This window comes from Theropithecus gelada, chromosome 8, assembly GCF_003255815.1.
Source record: "Theropithecus gelada isolate Dixy chromosome 8, Tgel_1.0, whole genome shotgun sequence".
NCBI classification, from domain to species: Eukaryota; Metazoa; Chordata; class Mammalia; order Primates; family Cercopithecidae; genus Theropithecus; species Theropithecus gelada.
This window is the reverse complement of record NC_037676.1, coordinates 83,962,099-83,989,892: the sequence shown is the minus strand read 5'-3', so window position 1 is coordinate 83,989,892 and position 27,794 is coordinate 83,962,099. Positions and strand designations below refer to the sequence as shown.

At 38.6% G+C, this 27,794-nt stretch overlaps 1 protein-coding gene across 1 annotated transcript; it reads right to left on the bottom strand.

Moving 5' to 3' along the window:
• Positions 1-27,794, bottom strand: CHMP4C (charged multivesicular body protein 4C). The gene is made up of 5 exons (XM_025393935.1): positions 27,418-27,794; positions 6,298-6,475; positions 4,053-4,167; positions 1,219-1,372; positions 1-1,035 (listed from the first exon to the last, which is right to left on the bottom strand). The coding sequence occupies exons 1-5, from the start codon at positions 27,605-27,607 to the stop codon at positions 971-973; spliced, it is 702 nt and encodes a 233-aa protein (XP_025249720.1). The 5' UTR covers positions 27,608-27,794; the 3' UTR covers positions 1-970.

The window sequence follows — 27,794 nt, the reverse complement described above, 5'->3', positions numbered from 1 at the left end:
TTCAATATACACTTTTAATTGCCAATATTTTTATGTATTTACAAGGAATATTCTGTAAAGTGTAAATAAATATACAAGAGAGCATCAAACAGAACAGAAACAACACTCATGCATTTATACACTGAAGCCATAACAGCATCATAACGGCCTGGGAGTGTTCACGCAGATCCCTAAGTGGCTAAATTACACCCAGGAGATTCTCACTCAGCAATGTAAGCTGTTAGTGCTTTCAGACATTTTGGGAAATGCATCCATTGCCCCATTCCAAGCTTAATTGGTATAATAAATGTCAATTAAAGCTCCTTTAAGATTTCAAACTGCAAAACTCAAGTGAAACTACTTATGTAGAGACTCATGAAAGACTCCTCTACTAGAAGTTGCTCCCAAAAGAGACACAGTATATTTACATTTACCATGGGTACATGGATACACATCATTTGCATAGGAAATAACGTTATTTTTCCCAGCTATGCTAAATGCATCTTTTTTTTTTTTTTTTTTTTGAGACAGAATCTCCCTCTGTTGCCCAGTCTGGAGTGCAGTGGCATGATCTCAGCTCACTGCAACCTCCATCTCCTGGGCTCAAGCGATTCTCCTGCCTCAGCCTCCCAAGTAGCTAAGATTACAGGTGCCCACCACCATGTCCCGCTAATTGTTGTATTTTTAGTAGAGACGGGGTTTCTTCATGTTGGTCAGGCTGGACTCGAACTCCTGGACTCAAGTAATCCACCTGCCTCAGCCTCCCAAAGTGCTGGGATTACAGGCGTGAGACACCGTGCCCGGCCTCCATCACTGAGTATATGTATACAAATGACGCATTTTTTACTTTTACTTAGGAGGCTTAAAACACAATTATTCATTCAGTATAATTATAAAACACAGTCTTTGTTAACTTCTGAACTTGGCAAAAACATTTTTTGTATTTTTATCTACAGCTCATTAATTTATGTATCAAAAAATGCATTTTAGTTTAGGTAGCCCAAGCTGCCAATTGTTTGATATCATCATCCTCTTCTTCTGCCCTCCGGGAAGATGCTGGAACATAAAATAGATAAAAATTAGTAATTGGTGAGATTCACACTTTCAGCATAGAAAACAGTATGAATTACATATAAAAATGTGTTCAATATGAAATCAAAAACATGTGCTAAAAAGAATGGGCCTGGCTATCATTTTAGGCAACTATCTGACCACATGTAGTTGAGTTGGGTAACAGACCTGCTCGGGATCGACGTGCAGTGGAGGACATGCCTGGTTTTCTATCTGGCTGTGCTGGGAGAGAAGAGGAAGGCACATTTGGAAGGCGGATATTTGTCATCTTCTTATTTAATTCCTCCTGTTCCAATTCTTCAAGTTCTGCCATCAACTCATCCTGAACACAGGAGAAAGGAAGAATTACGAAGTTAACGTTTCAAGACGTGGGTTTCCTCAAACACAATAACAAGAACATCTGCTACCCAATTGATATGTGAGAACCCAGTGAAATGGAATATTTATTTTAAAACTAAGTCTTTTTTGCAACACTGAGCAATGATTAAAAAATGAATATTCTGGGTTGTGCAAATTTGTTGTAGTTAATCTTCTAATACTTCAGTAAACAGCCATTCAAGTAATTTGTGCTAGCTGAATATATAACCTCCCCACAGTTTCTGGGAAATTTACACCTTGCCTGTCATCTTTCCAATGTGTTCTTTTCTACTGTTTAGAATCCACAAAATGTTAATTGGTGGAAATAAATGCTTTTCTTCGGGCGAATGCTATAGAAAATAAAACAACAGGTATAGCAAAACCATAACGCACAGAGTAAAAAGAATCAAAGATACTATGGTTCTTTTATCAAATCACCAAAGCCAATATAAATTATGTTGTGCATTTGGGTTAAGAAAAGTTCAATTCAAGATAGGTATACCATATTTCTTTCTTTTAGCAATAGTCTGAGAGAGTCTGATTTAATCTTAAACTATTCTCTATTCCAAGAACTTTTGAGAGACAAGGCTAGTTTGAGACCTTAAAGATGTAAGTCACCTTATGCCAATTCTGAGATGACTCAGATAGTTCAGATCTCACTGGCTCCACAAGTCCTCAAGCGGAGTCTAACCCCTCTCAGAGAGCATTTGGGAGTCACAACTAAACTTGTCATTGACAGAATTATGAGGTCGTCACTATTAGAAATGACTTGGGACACCTTATATTCAACCAAGTAGATTTTTCTTTCATGGAAGAATAACAAATGAGAGAATCATTCATTCATTATTCAACAAATTTATTGAGCACTGACTCCTGGACAGGTTTTGAACCCAGTGCTGGGATGCAAAGTTGAATCAACACTCCCTATATTCAAGGAGCTTACACTCAAATGTGGGAGGAAAGCACATAAACAAATAATTATCCAATATTAATGTGAGAGTATTGTGGGGAAAGAGTAAAGGGGAATGGGGAATGTGGGGAAAGAGAGAAGATATTTAAGCCAAACACAACATTTGATTAAGTCAGTGGGTATCAGAACTGCAGCAAACTAAAGATTGTCTGACCTCTATTAAATTCGCCTCATAAAAAGAGAAGAAAATATGAAGGTGTATAGCATTGGGCCGTATGAAATAGCACAGTCAATATAGTGGTGTACTTGATGGATCTCCACAGGCTATATGAATAAAATGGCATCAGAATGAATACCCTGGTGTCCTATTTCTGCTCACAAAACAATTAGGGACAAATACCATAAACATAGTAACAGCAAAACAAGCTATCCTATGCCGAATGTATGCCCAGAATTGCCAGTAATACATCATCATTATCAACAGCAGCAGAAACATATTAATATTTTCTTTAGCAATATGTTAACAACAGAGCAATTGTCTCCTCCACCATTTTCATCTTTTAGGTACCAAACACTAAGACCATTGAGAAAAGAATTTTAGAACTTAAGATGTTTTGGAGATAATCCAGTGATCCAATAATCTTCATTATCATAGATAAGAAAACTAAGAGTTAGAAAAGTAAAAGGGACTTACACAAAGTTTTCAACAAATGATAGAGCCCAGATGTCCACACAAGCCCAGAGTCCTTTCCACCATATCATAATGTACTCATTAGATGCTTATTAGTCTACATCAGGAGTTGAAAAACTTTTTCTGTAAAGGCCCAAATAATAATACTGCAGGATTTGCAGGCTGCATGTTTTCTTCTACCCCATGGTCTCCTTTGTTGTCATCGTTTTCTACAACACTTTAAAATCGTGAAACCCATCCTGAGCTTATGGGATGTACAAAAACAGGTCATGGGAAGAATCTAGCCTGCAAGCCAAATTTTTGCTGACCCCTTGTCTACACCATTTTTAAAAGGTGTTGATACCCCATTCTCATTTTTGGGGATTCCATGGAACCAGGTCTTACTTGCTAAATGTACTATTTTTAATCCCACATAGATGCAGGAAGTTGGATTCTTTGCCATGCTAATCCAAGCTTTGGAAATATTCCTAAATCTGTAGTAGTCCCACTTGTGTGTGCTTTGAGCAGAACAATTGAAATTCACAGTGCAGACATCATCATTATAATTATAGTCTGTCTGTATTATTGGACTGATTAATCTAAATGGAATGTGTGTGTTAATAATGCCACTCCACATTTATTTGATTTCATAGTCTGAGTAATAAACAGAGGCAGCCTAACCTCTAATTTAACAGCTACAGAGCATGATACATCTGTTTCATGCAGAATGACAAAGTCTACTTTGTTTTACCCAGATGTGCGAGCACTCAGTTCCTTGTAATGGGGCTGTTTAGGCTTCAACCATTAAAAGTCACTAACTTTACATAATCACATGCTGTTCTTTCCTTAATAGCTGAAAACTTAACTAGGTGGCTGTTTGCCAAACTATATTAATCTTTCCTTTAAATCAGAGCTACTAACACTTTATTTTTCTCTTAAGAGAAGTATCTTTCTGAGAAATATCACTTGTTCTTTCAGTAGTAAAGGAAGCTGCCTACTGTATACGACGGGAACCTACTCTTTATAGCAGCCACAATCCTGCATTCTTCATATTGGCTTACGTACCTCATCAAAGTCATCACCAAATCCAACCCGTTGAGAAAATGCTTCTGAGATTTCTTGGGCGATATCCTGTTGCTCTGTGATCTCTTGCATCAAATCATCTATTTTGTTCAGATCCCTGGGAAATCATATTTTGTTGAACATTTTAGAACTTTAACTTATAATTATGAGTTTAGATATAATCCTATATTAAAAAGTTCATTTAATATAAGTTCTTAGTTATTTGAGTAGGATATATATTCCTGATGATATTTATAAACTTTAAAGGTAACTTATATTTTTAAAACTTAATAATCCATATATTACAAACATTAAGTAAATACCTATTACATTTGGAACTCACTAAAAATAAAAGTATTTTATAACTATCAGTATTTATAGACCCATTTTGAAATTTTGTCTGGTAGGGCATATGACAAATTTAAATACATGCTGCTGTGTATCAATTCTGCAGGAAACACTGCCACAGACCACCAGGACCACTGGAACCAAATGAGCTTTTGGCAGCTCTCAGGAGCCCCCATCTGACGGCAGCCCTTTGTTGAAGCTAAACGCTGGGTCTAGAGATCTATTTTCTGTAACACTTAGCAGCTCTGAGATCCTGGCTCCCTGAGGGTTTTCCCATAGCGGTGATGCCCTGAGAGGTTACTAAAGAGAGCAGGATTAAACGTATACAGCCCTCAGAAGAATCAGCAACTGCAGCAAATAAATCTAGGTGGCCACTGGCTCAGGATGGATAGCTGCTTTGAAGACATTTTCTAACACCTGAGCTTCACTGGCTGCTAAACACCCGCCTAAGCATCTCGGTGTCTACATGCCAGGTTCTGGAATGTTTCTATAGTAGCTTGTCTCTGAATAATTCCTCCAACTCTGAAACTAGGCCAAACAGATTGGATATAAGAGAACTGACAATGTCCCTCATTATTAAGTAGTCTAAATATCAAAAGTTTGATTCCTAGTGGAAGTAATTTTTTTGTGAGTTTCTCTGACTCTATAGGAGCTATTTTGACATATTTTCATGCAATAATCCAAAAGAATACTTTTACCTCCTTATGACCATCCCTTATCTCTAAACCTTATTATCCTATTTATAATAAATATAAAACAAATATATTTATTTCTAAAAGGAGTATGAAAAAATGTATCGCTAAACTTTGGGCCTGGGAACAAATTTTTCTCAAATGTAATACAATGGTATGATGCTGCCAAGCTGCCTGGAGAGAAAGGCTGATTTTGTAATACATTTTAGTATCCAAAAGCAATAGAGAATTTTGACTGTGATAATGAATCTAATATCTCCCTGAAGCTGTCAAAATGAAAGCTGATTGTTAATGAATTATTCAGAATAGAAAATGTTGGCAAGGTTGTCTTCACTGCCCCCAACTGCCACCTTTTTCACCTTTTCCCACTGTACGGAAATGTGTCTACATCTCTTAGACACTCATTGCTCTTGTGCATCCTTGGCCCAGGTTCCACTATCATGTCCAGTATCAGGAAAGGATGAGGTCCCAGACATATTGCCCAGTGTGAATGTAAAGCAAATTGTGAATATTAATTATTGAGTGCTCACTTTGTGCCAGGAACTATACTAAGTGCATTATATCTAGTATCTCATCGAATCCCACAATAACCACGAGGTAAGTAAGTACTATTATCATCTCTAATTTACATATAAGGAAACTGAATAAGGTATAGTAATTTGCCCAAGGGATAGTCAGCAGTTGACCTGGGATTATAGCCCAGAAAATTTGACCCCGAAATCCATGCTCATGACTGTTCTTCTGTGTCAGTGGTTCTCAGACACTAGTTAGCATCAGAATCACATGGACCCAAACACTTTGCAAGTTCAAGGAGCCTGGGCATCTATGTTCTCTTTATTTATTCTCCACGTGATTCTGATTCCCTCCAAAGTTTGACAGCCACTATCCCATAGATCTAACACCCTCACACAGGTTGAAACTGAAGTCTTTTTTAAACTGTAGAATTAAAATATTTACAGGTACAGTTTCCAGCAATCATAAAGTAACCGGGAAACATTACAGGCAAAAATGAATGCCCTTTCTTTCTTCATGGTCTTTCTTGTTGTTGTTGCTATAACCTTTAATCTTTCTCTGAGACGTATTTTATTCAACATGTCAAAGAGCCTCAAATGAGTAAACCCATTCCTGCCAAAATCATCATATGGTTCCAAAAGTTCTTCCCAACACTGAGGGAATTTATGATTCAGGGGAAGACCAGAGTCACTCACATGTTTTCATGAACCGATTTCATCGCTTTTGCTGCAAAGCCCATGTTCCTCAACACCTCAGTGTTGGTGTGTGAGTTCTCCAGGGCTTCTCTCTGGAACTCAATGGTAGACAGTGTGCCATCAATCTGAGTGAGCTGTTTCTCGAACCTCTTCTTCCTCTTTAGTGCCTGTAATGCAGCTAAATAAGAGAGAAGCTACATTTATTAGGAAAGAGAAAGAGACATTAACTCAAGAGATGTTTGCTCAGCACCACTATGGACTTAGACCTGCTTGTACCTAAGGCCAATGAATATACCAAAATAAACCTGAGAAATGAATGACTCACATTGTCCTCTCAATTACCTACACCAACTAGTACCGTCTCCAATATTTTAATAGTCTTTTCTTCCAAAGATCTGGCAAGTGTAAGCAGATGGAAAGTCAGTTTTCCTATTCCAAAACATATGCCATAGAAATGTTTTGTCAATGTCAGATTTTAGAAAAAGGATAAAAATATGAGTAAAAATCACTCAATAGAAAAGCAAACCTTTAGAGAATGTAAAGACCTCAATGACAGTTGATTCTAGCTCCATTTTCTTAAAGGCAAGTTCATTGAGACCAGAGAAGTGAAGTGACTTGCTTAAAGGAAGACAGTGACAGCTGGAACAAGAACTTAGAATGCTGAGCTGTATGTCTTGGTCTGAAATTATTTTGAGATGGCTATTGAGGTTACATCTAACTGTGAGCATCCATGAATTCAGCACTGCTAGAGTTGTATTCAAGGATCAGATGGCACAATGGTGAGAGAAAAGAGCAGGGCCTTCAGAGAAATGATAACCAAATAATCTTCCCATTAACGTTTTAGTAAGATAACCTAACTTGCCTCACTCTGAAACCACGAAACAAGTAGAGCCCTCTTGACTGTGGCACCTTGGAAGGCAACCAAAAAAGGCCCTAAAATATATGTTTTCATAATGCATTTCAGGAGAGAGCGCGAAAAGAGCAGCAGCAGAATGTTAATACGGAAATAAGTGATAACTAAATGGAATTGGCAAAAGAACGCAAATGGTTTTATGGTTTCAGTGTAAAGCAGGTAAGTTATCACAACAGAGATTTTGGAGAGAACTCTCTCTTCTGTTTTGGCCCACTTATACTTGCAATTGCAACAGATTTGATTGATTCATTCCAGTGCTTTTTCTACAGTGCACAAAGGCTCATAGCCATTATACTTTCTTGGTGGATTTTTATTGTAATCAAGTATTACTCGCTATCCCATTCATTCTTTTTTGCCTTGAATTCCATTTTGTTTTATTAAGTTAATATGCCAGTTTTTTATTACAATTTGTCTGTAAAAATCTTTACATAGACCACTATTTCAAAATTGTTTTTATTCGATTTTATATAAAGACACCTATATTACTCTACATGAGTGTTTACTTTTTATGATTGTTTTTGACCCATTTAGATAGTCTCTGTTACTTAATGTAAGATTTTCACTCGGTCTTATTTATTGTAGTTAGTAACTGGTATGCTATCTAATACCATCTCTTTATTGTCATCTTTTTTGTGTTTTCTGTTTGTTATGCTTTTTGTTTTCTTTCTGCTTTCTTGTCTTTATATAGATTCATTAAATTTTCTTTGTTCATTTTTTCCCTTTAATTGTTGGACAATTGTATATACTGAATTTATTCTCTTAATGGATACCCTTAAGACACATATAATTAAACAAGTTTTCTTCTATGTTGAAAATTACTCAGTATCTCTAATTTATTGTTCCCAAATAAGATTCCCTTCCCACTCCAAACTCTGAAAGGTTTGACTGAATCTGCCATTTTATTAGTCCCTGATGATTCACAGAGTTTTTTTTTTATTATACTTTCCAATGTTAAGGAAATCTTTCTTAACAATTGTCCTAAGCTTCATAGACACAATTTTAACAATCATTTATAAATTTCTTACTATTGCTTCTTGTATTCTATATTGTCCTCTTTCTTGGATTGCTTCTTTATTTTACTGGAGTAAAACTTACAGTATTACACTTTCCAGAAAAGGTACATAGATATAAATTATTTGAATGCCTGTAAGTCTGAATATGTCTTTATTTTGCCTCAAACTTGAGTGACAGTTTGGATTTTTACAGAATGCTAGGTTCAAAATATTTCAAAAGATTATCTTTGAATAGCTAACTTTTTAAAAGCTTGATAATAAAATTATTCTCATCCCTTTGCAGATAATCTCTTTTCTTATTTCCTCTCCAAAAATGTTAAAGACTTTCTTTTACACTTTGGAGTTACAAAATTTAACCAGTATGCATCTAGGTATGTGTCTTTTGTTTTTTGCTTTTTCCAACTGAGCATTCAGTGAGTATTTTCAATCTGAAGACTCAAATCTTCCTTCAGCTTGAAAAAATTGTATCCTATTATTTTTTTATCACTCCTTTCTCCCCTGTATTTCTGTCTACTCTCTTCTGAAATTTCTATTATTTTTATTTAATTATATATACAATTACACACACACCCTGAAAACATTGTTTTCTCTCTTTTGAAATGCCATAATATAAGACGAACATTGTGTTCTTTGGCTCTATCCTATATATTTTTTGTTTTGACACATGGAGTCACTCTGTCACTCGGGCTGGATGCAGTGGTACAATCACAGCTCACTGCAGCCTTGAATTCCTGGCTCAAGCAATCCTTCCAGAGTAACTGCAACTACAGGCACATGTCACCATACCCAGCTATTTTTTTAATTTTTTTGTAGAGACAGGGTCTTGCTATACTGCCCAAGTTGGTCTCAAATTCCTGGCCTCAAGCAGTCCTACTCCCCTTGGCCTCCCAAAGTGTTGAGATTGCAGGTGTGAGCCACCACACCCAGCCCTCCTTGTCTTTTTGATCTATGTTCTGGGAGAATTCCTTGATTTTATTTTCAGATCACTAATTTAGTCTTCAGCAATATTCATTCTACTTTTTTACCTTTTTTAAAAAAAATTATGTTTCTAACTTCTAAAAACTTGTTCTTTAGTTGCTCATTTTTTAATGGCAGCCTATTCTTGTTTTATAGATGTAATTGCCTCTTTAATCTCCCTGAAGATACTAACACTAGTTTTATTTGTAACATATTTTATTTCTGACATTACCTCTGTTCTCCTGGGTTCCATTGTTTGTGTTGCTTATCTTGATTCTTCTCTTTCATGCAATTACCTTTCCTCAAAATTCTTCTGATCTATTATAGGTTCATATTTATAAATATTATGACAGACTGGAAGAGTTCATTTAAGTGGCTGTGCATCTTGTCGTTATGTGAGAGTGTTTCCCCACAAGGCCTCTCTCCTAAAGGGAAGGTTGCCCATAGCTCTGTGTAAGAAAAAGGTGGGGCAGGTACACAAGCAGAGGATTATTACGGTTACCAAAGAAAGGCTTGCCTCTAGGTATGGGACATCTTTATTTTTCTTATAAGTGGTGACAGTCCTTCCTCACCCCTTCCTGAGGTTTGGGGATCCTCAAGCTCTGCTCCAACTCCCTCTCCAGGTATAACACCACAATTTAAGTTCTTGATGAACAGCACTTACATTTTTTCTCTTTTTTTCATTTTTTCCTTGTTATATACAAACTTTTTTATAGAGGAAAATTTGTTTAATCTGTCTTTTAGGAAAGAACTGAAATAATTTTGTAAGTCAAATGGCTTAAAGTCCTTTTTACAACATCACACTCAACAGAGGCTTACCAAAGAAAAGAATAAAATACTTAGGAATACAGCTAAACAGGGAGGTGAAAAATCACTACAAGGAGAATGTATTAATCAATTCCCCTGCTGCTATAAGGACATACTTGAGATTGGGTAATTTATACAGGAAAGAGGTTTAATTGACTAGCAGTTCTGCAGGGCTGGGGAGGCCTCAGGAAACTTACAATCATGGTGGAAGGGGAAACAAACACGTCCTTCTTCACATGGCAGCCCAAAGGAGAAGAATGAGAGCCTAGCAAAGGGGGAAGCACTTTATAAAACCATCAGATCTTGTGAGAACTAACTCACTATCATGAGAATAGGATGGGGGAAACCATCCCCATGATTCAGTTATCTCAACCTGGTCCCTCATGACACATGGGGATTGTGGGGACTAGAATTCAAGATGAGATTTGGGTGGGGACACAGGCAAACCATATCATTCCACCCCGGCCCCTCCCAAATTTCATGTCCTCACATTTCAAAACACAACCATGCCCTTCCAACAGACCCCAAAGTCTTAATTCATTCCAGCATTAACTTAAAAGTCCAAGTCCAAAGTCTCATCTGAGACAAGGCAAGTCCCTTCTGCCTATGAGCCTCTAAAATCAAAAGCAAGTTCAATGGGTGTAGAAGTATTGGGTAAATACACCTGTTCCAAATGGGAGAAATTAGCCAAAACAAAGGGGCTACAGGCCCCATGCAAGTCCAAAATACAATAGTGCAGTCATTAAACCTTAAAGTTCCAAAACGACCTTTTTTGACTCCATGTCTCACATCAAGTTATGCTGATGCAAAAGGTGGTCTACCACAGCCTTGGGAAGCTCCGCCCCTGGAGCTTTACAGGGTATAGCCCCATTTCTGGCTGCCTTCACACCTGGCATTGAGTGTCTGCGTCTTTTCCAGGCACACAGTGCAGGCTGTTGATGGATCTATCATTCTGGGGTGTGGAGAATGATGGCCCTGTTCTCAAAGCTCCACTAGACAGTGCCCTAGGGGGGACTCTGTGTGGGAGCTCCAGCCCCACATTTCCCTTCTGCACTGCCATAGCAGAGGTTCTCCATGAGGGCTCTGCCCCTGCAGCAAACTTCTCCCTGGACATCAGGTGTTTCCATACATCCTCTGAAACCTAGGCAGAGGTTCCCAAACCTCAATTCTTTACTTCTGCACACCTGCAGGCTCAACACCATGTGGAAGCTGCCAAGGCTTGGGGCTTGCACCCTCTGAAGCCATGGCCCAATCTGTACCTTGGGCCCTTTGATTCCCTTCCAGCCTCCTTGGCCCCTTTTAACTGGAGCAGCTGGGATGCAGGGCACCAAGTTCCTAGGCTGCACACAGCAGGGGGCCCTGGGTCAGGCTCAGGAAACCATTTTTCCCTCCTAGGCCTCCAGGCCTACGATGGGAGTGGCTGCCACAAAGGTGTCTGACATGCCCTGGAGACATTTTCACCATTGTCTTGGTGATTAACATGAGACTCCTCCTTACTTATGCACATCTCTGCAGCAAGCTTGAATTTCTCCTCAGAAAATGAGATTTTCTTTTCTATTACATCATCAGGCTGCAAATTTTCCAAACTTTTATGCTCTGCTTCCCCTTGAACACTTTGCCACTTAGAAATTCCCTCCACCAGATACTCTAAATCATGCTTTATGTGCATTATGTGATTTATCACATTTAATTCTCACAAGAATCCCAAGAGTAGATATTGGCCATTTTACAGAAATAAAATGAATAGATAGTAAGTGAATAAATTTGATAATTTTGCACATAGGACAAGGACAGCATGGTATAATGGAAAGAGTGTGGCCTTTTGACACCAGAGTGCGAATCCTTCTTCCATGACTTCACAGATGTGTGTTCTTGGGCAAGTCACATCCCTTCCTTGAGCTTTAGTTTGCTGTTCTGAAAATGGGGATTATATCAGGCTGGGTGATTATAAGAACTAGTGATAATTTATGGAAAACATCTTATACAGTCCCTGTGAATGGCAGGGATGTAGCAAGTAAATAAATAGTAGCAATTTATACAACATTCATAATTACTAAGGTTGCTTTTTTTTTTTTTAGACAGTCTCGCTCTGTCACCAGGCTAGAGTGCAGTGGTGCAATCTTGGCTCACTGCAACCTCTGACTCCCTGGTTCAAGCAATTCTCCTGCCTCAGTCTCCCAAGTAGCTGGGACTACAGGCATGCACCACTATGCCCGGCTACTTTTTTGTATTTTTAGTAGAGACGGGGTGTCACTGTGTTAGACAAGATGGTCTCGATCTCCTGACCTCGTGATTCACCTGCCTCGGCCTCCCAAAGTGCTGGGATTACAGGCGTGATCCACCGCGCCCAGCCCTGAGCTTGCATATCTTATTTCTGAGACTACCACATAACAAATTACCCATTTGTTTTACCATACCTCATCACAATAGAAACATAATATTACAAAACATTTCTACATTTCAATAGGTACAGCCAACATTATTATTCAGCAGAGTAGCCTAAGAAGCTAAACTGCAAATATACATCTCCACCCAACATACCCGGAAGTGGAATGTTCAGAGTGCATGTCCTCCCTATCTTGTCAGGCTGGTTCAGTATCTATACATATTTGGAACCGAACTGGTACCCATCGACCCTAAGGCATCATATTTTTTTTTTTGAGCAATTTTTTAAGTTCTCCATTTAAAAAATGTCATATTTCTTAGTAAAAATTAATTTTAGATAATCTTCTGAAAATCTAGAAAAGCAATTTGGTATAAAGGGTGGAGCTCTGAAGCTCTAGACCTGTGTTTTAATTCTACCTAAACCACTTAATACCTGTGTGTAATAATCGTGATGCATGACCTGAACTCATCTTAAGTGACGTTCCCCCACCTGATTGACAAGAACAATTGTACCTAGAAGACAACAATAGAACATCATGCGCTAGAGTTGTTTACCTTCAAATCTAGGCTCCCTCATTCACAGGCAAGACTATGCGGTTTTACATAAGTTGCTTACTGAAAAATGGAGATATAACTCATTTGGTTGTTGAGAACTAAATGAAATAGCATTCATAAATTGTTTAGTGCAGTGGCACATAGTGAGTGATTACTAAATATTAGGGATCTTTATCATCATCATTTCCCTTGTAGGTTGTCAGAACCACATGGTGGGACTCTCATGGTATGACACTGAACCTCACTAATGACTAATGAAATTGTTAGTCATTAGTAATAATAAGTTCTGGTTTGGGCATAATTTTAAACACCTATGTTTAATATGGTTTCTGCCTTTCAAAATATTTTGGAAAAATTTTAAACTTCACCAACACTTGGGATCTCAATTTACATTGTAATTCCCATACCACACACTACATATTGGCCCAACCAGAGTCCCAAACTCAGAGGGAGCCAGGCAGGTAATGAAATTAACTGAAGCATCTAGAAGGTCAGGGAAAAGGCCTTCTTTGTTTTTTCGCCTGTGAGAAAGAAAGAAAAAGAAATGTTTCTCTTCTATAAAAATAAAAACTAGTGTAATGGTGGCAATACAGAGCAACAGACACTGGCCTCAGTATAAGGGAGTCAAGAGGAAGAACTGGAGACCCCAGTGACCTGGGATCATAAACCTGATCTAATGGAAGCAGCACTGCTGGGATTCAGTGCCAGGCTGCCTTGTAGACCTGTAGTCCCAGCCTACCACATGTTTAAAAGAAGCAAGAAATCTGGATTTTCACGCAAAATTCCCCAATTTTTACATGCTATTTTAAATTTTTCTAAAAACCTGTGTGAATGAAACCAGTAACTTCTGCATGGCTGGATCAAAGCCTAGGATACTTGACATTTACTGTGATTTCTTCCTGGCACGTTAAGCTTCTCCCAAACATTAAGACAGGAGGCTTTTGTTTCAAATAGCCAAGAAGTGTGAGTCTCTCAGTGAGCTGTTTCTTATATGAAATGATGATACCACTGATATGTCATGAGCCGGACAGGACTTAACCTTGTTCCCTAATAAACAATTTGGGAAAGAAGCAACTGTATATTTTCAAAGGCATGCAACAAGTGCTGCAAATCAAGCATTATTCCTGATTTGGCCTAAAAGGACATTTTCAGAGCTGTGAAATTTAACCTGTATAGAAGGTGTAGTTCAATCTTCCAAACTCCTGTATGTGCTTTTAGGCAGCTGGTGAGACCTGGACAACATTCTTTCTAAGACAAAGGAATCTACTGTATTGCTCTGTGGTAGAGAAACAGCCAGGGTTTTTGTCTCCTTGCATAATAGTGATGTTCCTTCAGCAGTGGAGTTGCAAAACAATGTCCTTTATGTACTATTGCTAACAGGATACGTGAAGAGTCCTTACAGCAGCCCATTGGGGATTGGAACTAAAATGCAAAAATTACCCATTTGAACCAAAATTTAACTATTCCTATGCAACTCCAATATGCTGCCAAGGGAGGAAGGCTTTCAGTCACTTATGCCAAATAATTTCAACTAGCAGAAAAGAGTTTCAGTTTCATTGCTCATGTAATGTATAGGGCGTTTTGGTTTTAAAAGTCAACTTGTTCTTCATTCATTTGGGGTATATAAACGTCTGTATTGTTAATCCATTAGTCAGCACACAGGAAGAACCTTTTAGGAATCATTATATCTAGTGAACACAGACAAACCTGTTTTTGAAATATGAAACTGCATTATAGTAGCTCTTCTCTGTCCCAGGAATGATCTCTAGAGAAGAGCTAAAAGATGAGGCTCTGAAGAGTAAGCCCAGATATGAGAATGTTTAAGAGACATGTCACACATAATTGCTTATGTCATTTTTTGCTTTTAACTGGGAAGGCTCGTGATCATGTTTTATTTGAGGAACTTTAGTGTAAGCCCTGTTCTTACCCATATACAAATCACCTCATTAATTAAACAATACCTTCTATTTATGGCAATTGTTTTGGTTTTCAAAAAGCTCAATCTGAATAAGCATCATCATAGACATTTCCCAAATGAAATAAAAACAAAATATATCTGCTCAATGTTACAGGTTAGATTGAAAAGAACTGGGGGAATATTCGAAAATTTTAACACCCATGTGGCCAGAGGCGTCCTATTATGAATTTCACTGAACTTCTTTACTTTTAAAAAATACTCTGTATTCATTTATTTCAGTCACTTAACAAGCATGTATTAAAGATCTATGACATGTCTGGTACTGTGTTAGGCACTGGAGGGACAAAGAAATAAGGCTACAGTCTGAGAGAGAGACAAAATATGAAATGGGCAATCACCTATTCATCATTCAGCAAGCATTTATCCAGCACCTATTACACTATAGGCACTGTTCCTAGGGATACTGACATGTGTAAGTTACATTCTTCACCTCAAGTAGTAGAGAAGATGTAGAGGAGAATAAGAAGATAGATGTACAAGGTGCAATGGGTACGCAGAATAATTTACAGGCTCTCTTGGGAGGGTTAGGGAAGGCTTCGCAGAAATCGCTGTAGCAGTAACCTTGTTCAACAGGCCTTACTCGGTGAGCAGTTCTATTTACATTACCGTTTCTTTTCATATATGGAAAGAAATATGGTTACATGTCTTCTATGTAGATAAAGTTCCCGGTGACTGTCTACATGTATACTCAACACACTGGTAAATAAAGAACATGAATGATAAAAAGGTATTACACAACAGGTTCCTTCCATCCCCCAACCCTTTCTCCTACTACAAATCTCATACCAATGAAAAGTTTCTGACTGAGATATATTAGAAATTAGGAACTATAAACCTTAAATATAGAGCACGTCTTCGTTTTAAAGATTTGCACTCCAGCTTGCCACAGCAGCTGAATCTTATATGTAACCTCCATATTTCTGGAGGTCTCATCAATATTAAATGTCACATGGAGGGTAAATAGCAATCTAGAAGAAGACCAACACACAACAGTGATATATAGGATTATATAATGCTAAAGCAGATGCCTGAGAAAGCAGTAAAAAGGAATGAGATTTCAGAAAGTAAATAAGAGATATTATAAGGGCATTTGGAAGTTCAATACTGCTATAAGCAAGCTAGTAACTTTGGACTGAATTTCGTGTTTAAAAAAGGTGATTGATTAATACTATAAAGTATAAAAGAGGAGAAAAATAGGCTGGATGATCAGTGCCCTCTCTCTTCTCCAGAGAGATAGCAAATGGGCAAAGGAAATTAAGGTTATTTTCCAGCAGAAATGATGCTCCTCATTCTAAAGAGCTTGAGGTTGTTTTTGAAGATGAGGCATTTCTTGCTACCAGGATATCATGCAAGAGAATATGAAAAAAGGTAAATCTGAGAAGGGAAGTTCATGATCTAAAAGTGCCTTGAGTTGTCAAAAAAGGAAGATATACTTGCATAACAGACTTATTTTAAATACTCACTGAAATTCTCATCTCTTATAATTAATTGCTTCAGAAGTCAATTGCTGGGCAAGAGAAATTAACATGTTCGACGAACATACCAATACATTAATTAAAATCTATTTGATATTCTTTGTGAAAACCCAATTAATTGTTTGATACCAGTCAGAATATATAACTAATTGAATAAATGAGTTTTTTATTTGCTGCTAATGTTATTAATAACCCCACAAATTGGTAAACTTTGTGGGCCTGTTATCATCTAGAATATTTTTTAAGTATAAATATGAAACCAGCAAATTTTAACAGAAAAAACCCAGAAATAGCTGATTATGCTTAATTTTACAAAGTCGATGTGTGTACCTACAGATGTCATTTATTACATATAATATATATATTTAATATGGTTCTATTATCTACTTGTAAAAATGTATTCCTTAGTCATATGATGCAGCAATATTTCATAGTTCTGTGCCTGTGGCTTGCAGGTGCTCTACCACCTGAAGTTCAAGAACCAGAAAACTGTATTCCTTTAGCCCCTTTCAGGTCTCACTGTCTGGTTTCTATGACTATTCCTTTGAGACCCTAAGGTCAAAAAATCTTTAAAAATATATAGTTCCTCAAGTTGACTGTTAGTATTGGAAATTCTTTAAGAATAGATTCACCTTGAAATTGGTGATGAACTATACTATTCTTTAATGTTTTCAAATACAAGTAACACCAACAAATCAATATACTTTTCATAAATAAACATTTTCAAACTGCTCACAAAATAATAAAGCATAGGCTCTTATATATGGGGTCTTTGAAATACTTGCAAATTAATTGACCACGATCATAATTTTTTTCTACAGTTAACACAGTAGAAGTTTTGAGTTACAGTAATATCTTTGTTCCAACTCCAAGGTTATATTTGCTTTCACTTTATACATATTAAATATAGGGAAAGAAATGATAATGTAAATAGCACTGCTAAGCAAGCAAGGCCTGTTGAACAACGTTACCACTACAGCAAATGAGACGCGCCCAGTATGACTATATAGCATATAACACCATGTGATAGAGCCAAAAAGATTCACTAAGACTTCATATTTAAATAAAGAATAAAATGTCCAAAGTGTTTGTTAAATATTTAGTTGCGTAATTTTACTCCTCCAAATTTCCATCTAGGCTAAACATACACATGTAAAGTTTATTTCATTTAAGCGAGATAGTTGAAATTGAATTTTAATTTTTAAATCAAGAGTTTAACTTTTAATGCAAGGCTTCCCAACTGTTAACAGAAAATGACCTACTTTTCCTTGCTTGTAATTTTAAAATTACCATTCTCATTTGCTTGCTTTTTGGGGGCTTGTCTTGTTTTGCAAGTAGTGATTACAGTGTTGGTATTTTAAGTCACTAGATTCGTACATTGGGGAAGAGATGATGGAGGCTGTGCAGAGCAATAGTAGTGGGGCCTTCTAGCTACCTGGAAATTCCTACAAATTAGAAATACCTGAAAAAAGGGCTTAGCAGTGGTTAGAAGAGCCATTGGTCTAGGTATAATAGCTCTTACTGCTTTAAACCATGATCTTAGAAGCTTTGGATAGGGTCCTAAATATTTCCAACAAGCAATTCCCTATCAGTACCAGCTGCTTGAAGTAAAGAATCAAAATGTCTAGTACAGGAAAAGTCAATTATTCAAAGAGTGGCATACTGTGTGTTTCATATTTAATCCAGACTTTGTTTGGGTTTTTAAATTTTATTTTTTCTGCAAACTTTTAAACTAACTGTGTATTTGTTAAAACTTCTATCAAATGGCCGGGCGCAGTGGCTCACGCCTGTAATCCCAGCACTTTGGGAGGCTGAGGCGGGCAGATCATGAGGTCAGGAGATCGAGACCATCCTGTCTAACACGGTGAAACCCCATCTGTACTAAAAATACAAAAAATTAGCCAGGTGTGGCGGTGGGCGCCTATAGTCCCAGCTACTCAGGAGGCTGAGGCAGGAGAATGGCATGAACCCAGGAGGCAGAGCTTGCAGTGAGCTGAGATCACGCCACTGCACTCCAGCCTGGGTGACAGAGCGAGACTCCGTCTCAAAAACACAAAACAAAACAAAAACGAAACTAGTTTACTAAAACAGATTGAGAATGTGATATTTAAAAATAAATTAACATCATCTGTATATTTTAAGTTTTGTGATAATTTTATTCCTTAAAAGTACAAATAGATTCACATGTACTTAGGCATAGTACAAAAAATGAATGCCAAAATAGATAATTCTTACCCATTCCAAAGCTGACCCCCAAAGCCAAACCTTATAATTTTTATTTAACTGAGTATTAGATCCCTTGTCTTACTTATCACTGGTTAGAGTATCTGGTACTTTTCTGTTATCTTAAAAAATCACCTGAAATAAGTAGTCCTAAATACCGAGAAATAAACTAGTTGTACTAAGCACATGTCTAGGTAAGCTCATAGTACTCTCTTGCCATAATTCCTTGAAACTGTGTAAATCCCATTACTTTGGCATAATCATGGTGTTAGCAATACCTTTTCTAACTTATTCTACTTTATTTTGGCTGACTCAAACTGCAAAATAGTATAAATGAAGGGAATTTTATTATTTGCTTGATGTAAATATTTCCCCAAATGTAGTGCTTTTCATCCTTGTGGAATTTAAATGAGTAATAATAATAAATGTTTAAATATTTACAATACTGCTCCAAATTCATGAAAAAAACTAGATGTAATGTTATATAACATAAGAAACAGTAGCAATTGCTCTTCTAGAAGTTGCTACAATCCATCAGCAAACTGTGTCACACACACTAAAAGCAAAATTCTAGAACAAAAATACTCCAGTTTCTGAGGAGTTAGAAGATGATGATTACTCTAAGCCAATATGAGTTCACAGCTATGAAAAATACCAAAATAATTTCATAGGCTTCTTTTCTTTTGGTTGCTGGATACTGACTCAAGGAAAAACTGTAGACCATCCACTAGCCTCCAAACATTACACACTTCAAAATCACCCAGTCTTTGAATACCAAGATCCTGAACCTTATTCCAGATCCCTCCAGACAGAATCTCCTGGTGTGGCATTTTTTAAAAGCTCTCCAGAGAATCTGATGAAGGTAAGATACTCTCAGTTCAGAAGCCAACATTTGTGAACCCCAGGTGCGTAAATACAGTTCAGTTTTAGGAATATTATTCACAAGGAATATTGAGGGCATTGCTGAATAAAAGAGAAAAAGCTGGAGAAATAAGATGATAAGGACTAGAAATGTGGGTCAGGTGTATTTATAGCTAGATGAACACCTGAATTCATTGAGTGTTGATCTGTCGAACTGGGATTACGCCTTAGCTCTGGGGGTTCCCAAACCCTGGTTCGTGTCCTGTTGGGAACTGGGCTGCAAAGCGGGAAATGAGCGGCAGGCCAGCGAGCCTTATGGCCTGAGCTCCACATTCTGTTACAAGAGCAGCGGCATTACATTCTCAAAGGAGCAGAACCCAATTGTGAACTGCGCATGCGAGCATCTAGGTTGTGCACTTCTTATGATAATCCAATACCTGACGATCCGAGGTGGAACAGTTTAATTTCAAAACCATCCCCTCTACCCCCAAACAGCCATGGATGAATTGTCTTCCATGAAACTGGTCCCTGGTGCCAAAAGGGTTGGGGACTGCCGCCTCAGCTGATGAAACATGGTTGCTATCATGCAAAGGCCATCCTGAAATGCAGCCTCTGGTGGCATGCCAAGGTTCTGTCCTTGGTTCTGTTTTATTCAATGTTTTAACAACGACTTCCACAACAACAATAGAGGCTGCAGATCAAATTTGTGGCTAACTTAACTCAAAGAAATAGCTTGCATATAAGACAATAACATTGGAATTAAAATCTTAATTCTAAAACAACTAAAAATAAGAGGATATTTAATAGAAATAAATGTCAAATACTAAATGCAGTTGAACATATTGATTTCCACGGAAGAGTAACTTGGCTGAGAGTTTTAACTCTTTCCACATCCACTGGGAAAAAAGCGAGTGAAATGGGTATCTGAAAAATCATATTCAAATTGAGACTGTATTAACAGAACAAAAGAAATAACAAGCCCAGGCCACTCTGTGCTGGCCAGTACCTAAGTGTGCAAGTGCAGTGTTGGTCTATATTGGATCCTTGCAACAGCTCAGAGAAGAGAGGGAGGTAGTGGGGAAGCTCAAAGTTTAAAACAACAGTTTAAGTGAAGAGGGTCCCCGGGGCTAGATGCCCATGTCTCAGGTCTCCCCACTGTGGGGTGAAAGCCCAAGTGGAGCCTCTGGTAAGGGAGGGAAATTAGGGATGAAGGTTGAGGGGAGGATCATGTTTCCACTGATCTATCTTTTCCAGGAGAGGGGTAGTTGATTGGGAGTAAGATCTGGCCTAGGTATTGGTTGTTAATGCCCCAGGGATAAGAGTTTTTTTCATTCGTTGGTTTTTGTTTTGTTTTGCTTTTTTCCCCAGGCCCTAGAATACTGAGTATGGTACAAAATAATCAGACAATCAAAGGCACACAAAACAAGGTATTTTAATGCCTGGTTCTAATTTGAATACTGGATAAGTCTGAGACAGGGTAAAAGCCGTCTCTACTAAAAATACAAAAAAAAAAAAAAAAATAGCTGGGCATGGTGGCACGCACCTGTAGTCCCAGCTACTCAGGAGGCTGAGACAGGAGAATCACTTGAACCCAAGAGGCAGAGGTTGCAATGAGCCGAGATCATGCCACTGTACTCCAGCCTGGTGATAGAACAAGACTCCGTCTCAAAAAGAAAAAAAAAAGAGTAAGCAGAGGGAAAGGTGGAAAGATATTTCATCCAATTATCTGAGTGATGATGGAGGAAGGGAGAAACAATACAAATGGGTGAGGAAGAAAACAGAATAAATAGAGAGTAATCCCTTCCAGTTTAACAGCTCATTGAATAATACTTCATAGATTCTCAAATTGGGGAGCAGTCATTGAGTTAATTGTTCAAAGTCCAGATTTCTGGACCCTATAGTTAACCTACTAAATTAGAATCTTTAGTGAATACTTATGAGTGAAATATAGAAGGAATTCTGATGCAGGTGATCTGAGTGCCACATTTTGAGAGACTGTCTTAAGAATGGAGGTCACTAGGTAAGTTATATCTCCCAAGGGAACTTCCATCAATCTCTCGCAGTCTATGGCTGTGTTGTTTAACCTGAGCCATGGTTTTGTTATCACTAGTTTGACATTCAACTAACTAGCTGACTCTCTTTACACAGATGTCCTTCTGATCTGCAGTGCCTGAGGACTACAAAGTTGAGTTCTATGACAACTATAATAAAAAGCAAAATTAAGAGACTGAGGAGGTTCTTCCCACGAGCTAAAAGTAGGATTATGCACACTCCTTCTCTCCAAGGAAGATCAAGTCCACATCATGACTCTGAAAGCAAATTCATCCTTACCAATACAGCCCAGGCTTCAAAGTGAGAGCGCTTATTCAATAGAGGACTCTGTACTGGAGACTCACTTCACCAAATGGACACCTGATGAAGAGATAGAACAGCCTCCGAACCCAATTTTCACTGGAATCATGTGTAATGACACTAAGTAGGGGTTTTGGCCAAATTTGCTTTCTCTCCATCTCAACCCTTAATCCTAATCAGCCCACAAATAACCCCAGACTAGATCCACTCATTTTCACATATTTACATATTTGGAGTTGCTGCTAAGCCTGGGATAAGGCAAGCAACAGAGCTAGGACTAGGATGAGAGGGAAAAAGAGGCATGTAGGGTGCAAACTGCAAGGAGGCACTCACTCTCAGGGTCACACAATTGTGTCCTAGGCATCTCACCTGCCTCATCCTTGACCTGCCCCTAGTGAGAAAACCTCAGCACGGTAAGGGGTCATTGAGGAGGGTGGAAAAGGTAGGCAAGGAACAGGAGACTTGAAGAATTGATTGCTGTCATCAAATATGTAAAAGGCCTTCATAGGACAGATGAAGTAGATTTATTTGATGGTATTCCAGAAGACAAAATTTGACCAAAAACTGGGCCAAGTACAGCTTTTTAAAATGTAATTAGTTTATACTAAGAGCTAATGTTTATAAAGCACTGCACTAAATGCTTTACCCAATAATGTCATTCATCCCCATAACTCCAAGGATTTATGTCATCGTTGCCATTATGCAGATAAGGAAACAGGATTAGACAAGCGAAATTATTGATCTAGGGTCATTGAGCTACTAAGTGGCCGGCGGGGATGGAAATCAAACGTAGGACTTTATTTGGCTGTCTGCTTTGAAGCCCAGGCTCTTAACTACAACACCAAGATACTTTCTATTAAATGTGCAAAAAAATAGATAGGGATATTATATTTAAGCAAAAAATAAATAAATAAATAAAGTTGGAATAGTGACCTGTAAGGTGTGTATTGCCAGATCCGTGTGGCAGGAGAGTTCTACAGTGTGCTGAGATATTGATACCCTTTAGACCCTGAGGTCAGAAGCACTGGTATAGCAACAGACCTTGTTTTTCCACCTCATTAACATTCCTATGGATTTAGGCTCCCCATCCTTAACCCTGGCCCACAGGTCAGAATCAGGTGGGGGCCCTTTAAAAAAAAATAGATGCCTGATCCCCACTCCAGTCAATTATATCAGAATAAATCGGGGTGGGCCCCATGCATCCAGGTGACTTTAAGATACAGTGCTCAGAAGAAGTAGAACAAAAATTAAATAATATATTAAAAGTTTGCTTTTCCACACAGTAGATTGCTACCTATAAAGCAAGAATTATAGCATAGTAATCTAAATAAACTGCATTCAAGAATCTCTGGCCTCCTAGAGTTTTTAACCAAATTATAACTCAAGCTCCAACTGTTACTCTTTTGGATCGATAGAGCCTTGGATAGTAAGTGTTGCAAAATCAATTTGTTCATGTTTACTCAGGTTCTTTTTGGTGGATGATGATGATAACTGCCAAACAAATTTGAAGGGAGGAGAATTAGCTACCCCTGTACTACCTTGCTATGAGTTGTAATGAAAGCAAATTTCAGACTAAATTCTGCATATACATTATTAAACAACATACACTGGCAAGCATATAACAATAATTTGCCAACCTGTCCCATGAGCTCAATGAAGTCCCAACTCTAGGTACTTTTAGATGCTCCCATTCACCCTGCATGAAAGGCTCACTGAGAAAGACAGCAACGTTCTCTGGTAGGTGCTGTGCCCTGTTAGAGGTGCACTCCATCAGAAACCCACCTAAACTAAAGACTGAACACTGCACTGATTTGAGATCTAGTTTCAGACACTATTCTAGTGTTAAGTTAATTATACACCTAGTAGACTCACGTCTGGTTCATACCTGGGGGTGGGGTGGCGAGGGTATTGGAAGTGTCTCTAAACTGTTTTAGCAATCCACATATTTAAAATACCTAGAATTTCACCAGTGAGGCCAGGCCCAGTGGCTCTTGTCAGCAATTTGGGAGGCTGAGGCAGGAGAATCGTTTGAGCCCAGGAGTATGAGACCAGCCTGGGCAACATAGGGAGACCTCACCCATACAAAAAAAAAAAAAAAAAAATTAAATAGCTGGGTGTGGTAGTGCATGCCTGTGGTGCTAGCTACTCAGAAAGCTGAAGTGGAAGGATCAATTGGGTCCTGGAGGTCAAGGCTGCAGTGAGCCCTGATCACACCACTGCAACCCACCCTAAGTGACAAAGCGAGACTCTGTCTCAAAAAAAATTCACCAGTGAGATCCCATTTCTCACATTTATCTATTTACTTATTATTTATTTATTTATTTACTGAGACATAGTCTGACTCTGTCGCCCAGGCTGGAGTGCAATCGTGCCATCTCTGCTCTCTGTAACCTCCACCTCCCAGGTTCAAGCAATTCTTTTGCCTCAGCCTCTCAAGTAGCTGGGATTACAGACATGCGCGACCACATCCGGCTAATTTTGTACTTTTAGTAGAGATGGGGTTTCACCATGTTGGCCAGCCTGGTCTCAAACTCCTGACCTCAAGTAATGTGCCCACCTCAGCCCCTCAGAGTGCTGAGATTACAGGAATGAGCCACCATGTCCTGCCCCATTTCTAACATTTATTATGCTAATTAAAAGTTTTTCATTTTACCAGTCAAACTCATTTTGACATTTAGAATGCTGTCAAAGCTTCTGTTGTTGTAGAGAAATTGATCTTTGAAGAATCTGAAGTGGCTAGGAGTGTGGCCTTTTCTGGTATAATGCTAGCTGGCCATTCAGAGAATATATTAGCTGACCAGCTATCTCTAATAATAAAACTTCAATTGCACATAAATTATGTCACCCTGATTATCATTTAAATTACAGTCATTCTACAAACGGCATTGTGTCACACAGGGACCATTTAGTACTAAGTATATCAGGTTTTATTTTACTATTTTATATCACTTGGTGCCTAATAGAAGACAGTAACTGTGTATGCAAAGTTATGAAGTATATGAAGTTATCCGGTTTATTTGGAAGGTACTGATACTGAGCGTGTTACCAATGCATGGGCCTAAGATTGAATTCTTTCCATAGCTTAGATTACAGATGACCTCATGCTAATCAGCCTCTTCTTACTCCTAGAGTCACTCTAGAAGCTCTGGGAGTTTCCAGACACTAACACCAGTGAAGCTTCTGAGGACAAAGTTAATGACTTTTCTATTAAAAATTAGGGCTGGGCGCAGTGGCTCACACCTGTAATCCCAGCACTTTGGGAGACAGAGGCAGGAGAATCACTTGAGGTCCAGAGTCTGAGACCAGCTTGGCCAACATGGTGAAACCCCATCTCTATTAATAATACAAAATTTAGCTGGGCGTGGTGGTGCATGCCTGTAATCCCAGCTCCTTGGGAAGCTGAGGCAGGAGAATCACTTGAACCCAGGAGGTGGAAGCTGCAGTGACCTGAGATCGTGCCACTGTACTACAGCCTGGGCGACAGAGTAAGATCGTGTCTCAAAAAAAAAGAAAAAAAAAACCCAAGTTATTTGCTCTTCATACTTGCATCTATAACTTTCTTGATTTAAGGAAGTTAGATTGATAGTCTTAGTTAGCACTGTCTTTAAACTTTTTGTCTTTATTCATAAAGTCAAATTGAGATCATTTTTTGTGCATTGCCAATTGAAGGGTACTTCTGAAAAAAAATCAATAAAACCCATATTATTTTGCACTCTGTCTTTGAAAGCAAATTTACATTTTTACCACTTCCTAAAAGGAAATGGTCAATTTTTCAGATTTTTAAAACCAGTGTTGGCCAGGCACTGTGGCTCATGCTTGTAATCCTAGCCCTTTGAGAGGCCAAGCTAGGTGGATCACCTGAGGTCGGGAGTTCGAGACCCATCTCACCAACACGGAGAAAACCCGTCTCTACTAAAAATATAAAATTAGCTGGGTGTGGTGGCACATGCATGTAATCCCAGCTACTCGGAAGGCTGAGGCAGGAGAATCGCTTGAATCTGGGAGGCAGAGGTTGCAGTGAGCCGAGATCGCGCCATTGCACTCCAGCCTGGGCAACAAGAGTTAAACTCTGTCTCAAAACAACAACCACTACCAATATTTGCTGAGCAACCATGGTAGACAAAGCTATACACAGATCCAAATAGATGGCAAAGGGAAGAAAACCCTTGACAGACGCTAAACAAATGTCAGAGTGTGTATCAAACTGAAGAGGAAGGGCCAAGTTACAAAATGACCAACAACATTTTAGCAAGCCATAATGACATGGTCTTTCTTTAGAAATTGCCATTGAATAACTTCCCAGAATATTTTCAGACACAAAGTAAAAGTAGAAATCAGTACTTACCTCTAAAACAGGCTATAATATGGGCAAAAGTTATACGCAATAAAACAGCCTTTTTATTGTTGGTAGTAAGTAGGCATAAATACAGCTGTCACACTTTTACGGGAAGAGGCAGAGTTCTCAAGGTCAGCTCCTTGAGACATCCTTCCTTTCCTGCATTAAACAGTGGCAGCATCCTGTAGCCAAATCCTTGAGCCAAAATCTTCCCAAGGTTTCATTATGACTAAAGAAGCCCAACTTGAGGATGCAAATATTTGGGTTTGGTGGTAAGCAGAGTCCTATATTGCCACTTCCTTTTCTGGGTCTGCCATTAACCTGTATTACAAGTGCAAATCACTTCAACTTCTCACTGAGTTTTTATCTGTGCCACAGGTGTTGTTTAGTGGTATTCCTATAGAAGGAGCTGTATACTGAAGCAATCAATTAACTCTGGCAAAGAACAGGTGTTCAAGGTGCAACAGGAACATTAAGAATTATTATTAACTCAAAGTCTCTTGTGTGTGCCAAAAGTCAGTGATAGGAAATTTAATATTTAATTCCTCTTTTTTTTTTAAGACTTCAACTGCCGAACATCCAACTAAAGCTTTCCACAGCTGAAGAGCAAGGTAAACCACAATGCGCTAGAATATGCTTTGCTGAAGATTTACGTGCAAGTTAAAATGTGTAATTTAATATACAAACATACAGCAGAAAACTTGATAGTTAGTGTTGGAGTCAGCAAGGCTGGCCTAGAAAAAGCTGAACCAGGAGCAAAATTTACAGGGGTGCAAAAACACTCAGTAATCAAGACAGATAATATTTTAATGCAATATTTTTAAAATTCAAAATTAATATTAAAAAATCCACGATGAACAAATCATCACATTATAAAAAATAGTTTTAAACAAAGAAGTGCTGTACATAACAATATAAGACCTAGAGGCAAATAAAAAAAAAATACCAATCCTATCTTTATTTAAAATTTTGATATTTTCTTCATCATTTCTTTCTTGGCATTGGTTCTGAGTCCTTTAGGTATTGCATTAAAGTATTGTTCATCTTGATTACTGAGATTTTTAGCGGCCGCTTACATTTTGCCATAAGTGCCAGCGTCTAGCTCAGCTCACCCTAGTCAGGGCCCTAAGAGTCAGTACCAGTTCCTAGAAAAGACTGCAAGAGCAAACCCGGCCATCTGGGACCTCAGTGGTGTGGGCCGATTGTCCCCAAGGGAAGGGCTAAAGGCAGATGGGCTCCTGCCTGTGGGCCAGATCCCAGCCTACCTCGCTTATTCTGCGTGCCGTGCTTCTTGGCCAGGGCGATTTCTCTTTGGATTCGATTTTCCAGGTACTCTTGTTTCTTGCCCAGCATCTCCTCAGTCTCCCGAAGTCGGACCAGGGCCTCCTGGGGACTGGGAGCGGCTCGGCTCTTAGAAGAGCCGCCCCCTTTAAAGAACTTGCCCAACTTGCTCATTGCTGTGGAGTTGGGAGGGAGAGCGATCCCGGGGACTTGTCGGGAGCTCCCCCGGGCCGTGCCGAGGGGACAGGTGAGCAAAGCAGTCCTCTCGGGGACCCAGACCGGAAAGGCGGCGCTCCTGGGAATCAACAAGTCGTCCTGGACAGGTGACACACACTCCAGGGCATTTCCTGGCTGCCAACTC

Bases quoted from the DNA above. Each gene is read 5' to 3' on its own strand.
- CHMP4C (XM_025393935.1), bottom strand. From the start codon at position 27,607: ATGAGCAAGTTGGGCAAGTTCTTTAAAGGGGGCGGCTCTTCTAAGAGC. The intron at 4,168-6,297 runs GTGAGTGACTCT...ATGATTTCCCAG, and splicing joins AAATCGGTTCATGAAAACAT to GGATCTGAACAAAATAGATG. The intron at 1,036-1,218 runs GTCTGTTACCCA...TTTATGTTCCAG, and splicing joins TGCACGTCGATCCCGAGCAG to CATCTTCCCGGAGGGCAGAA.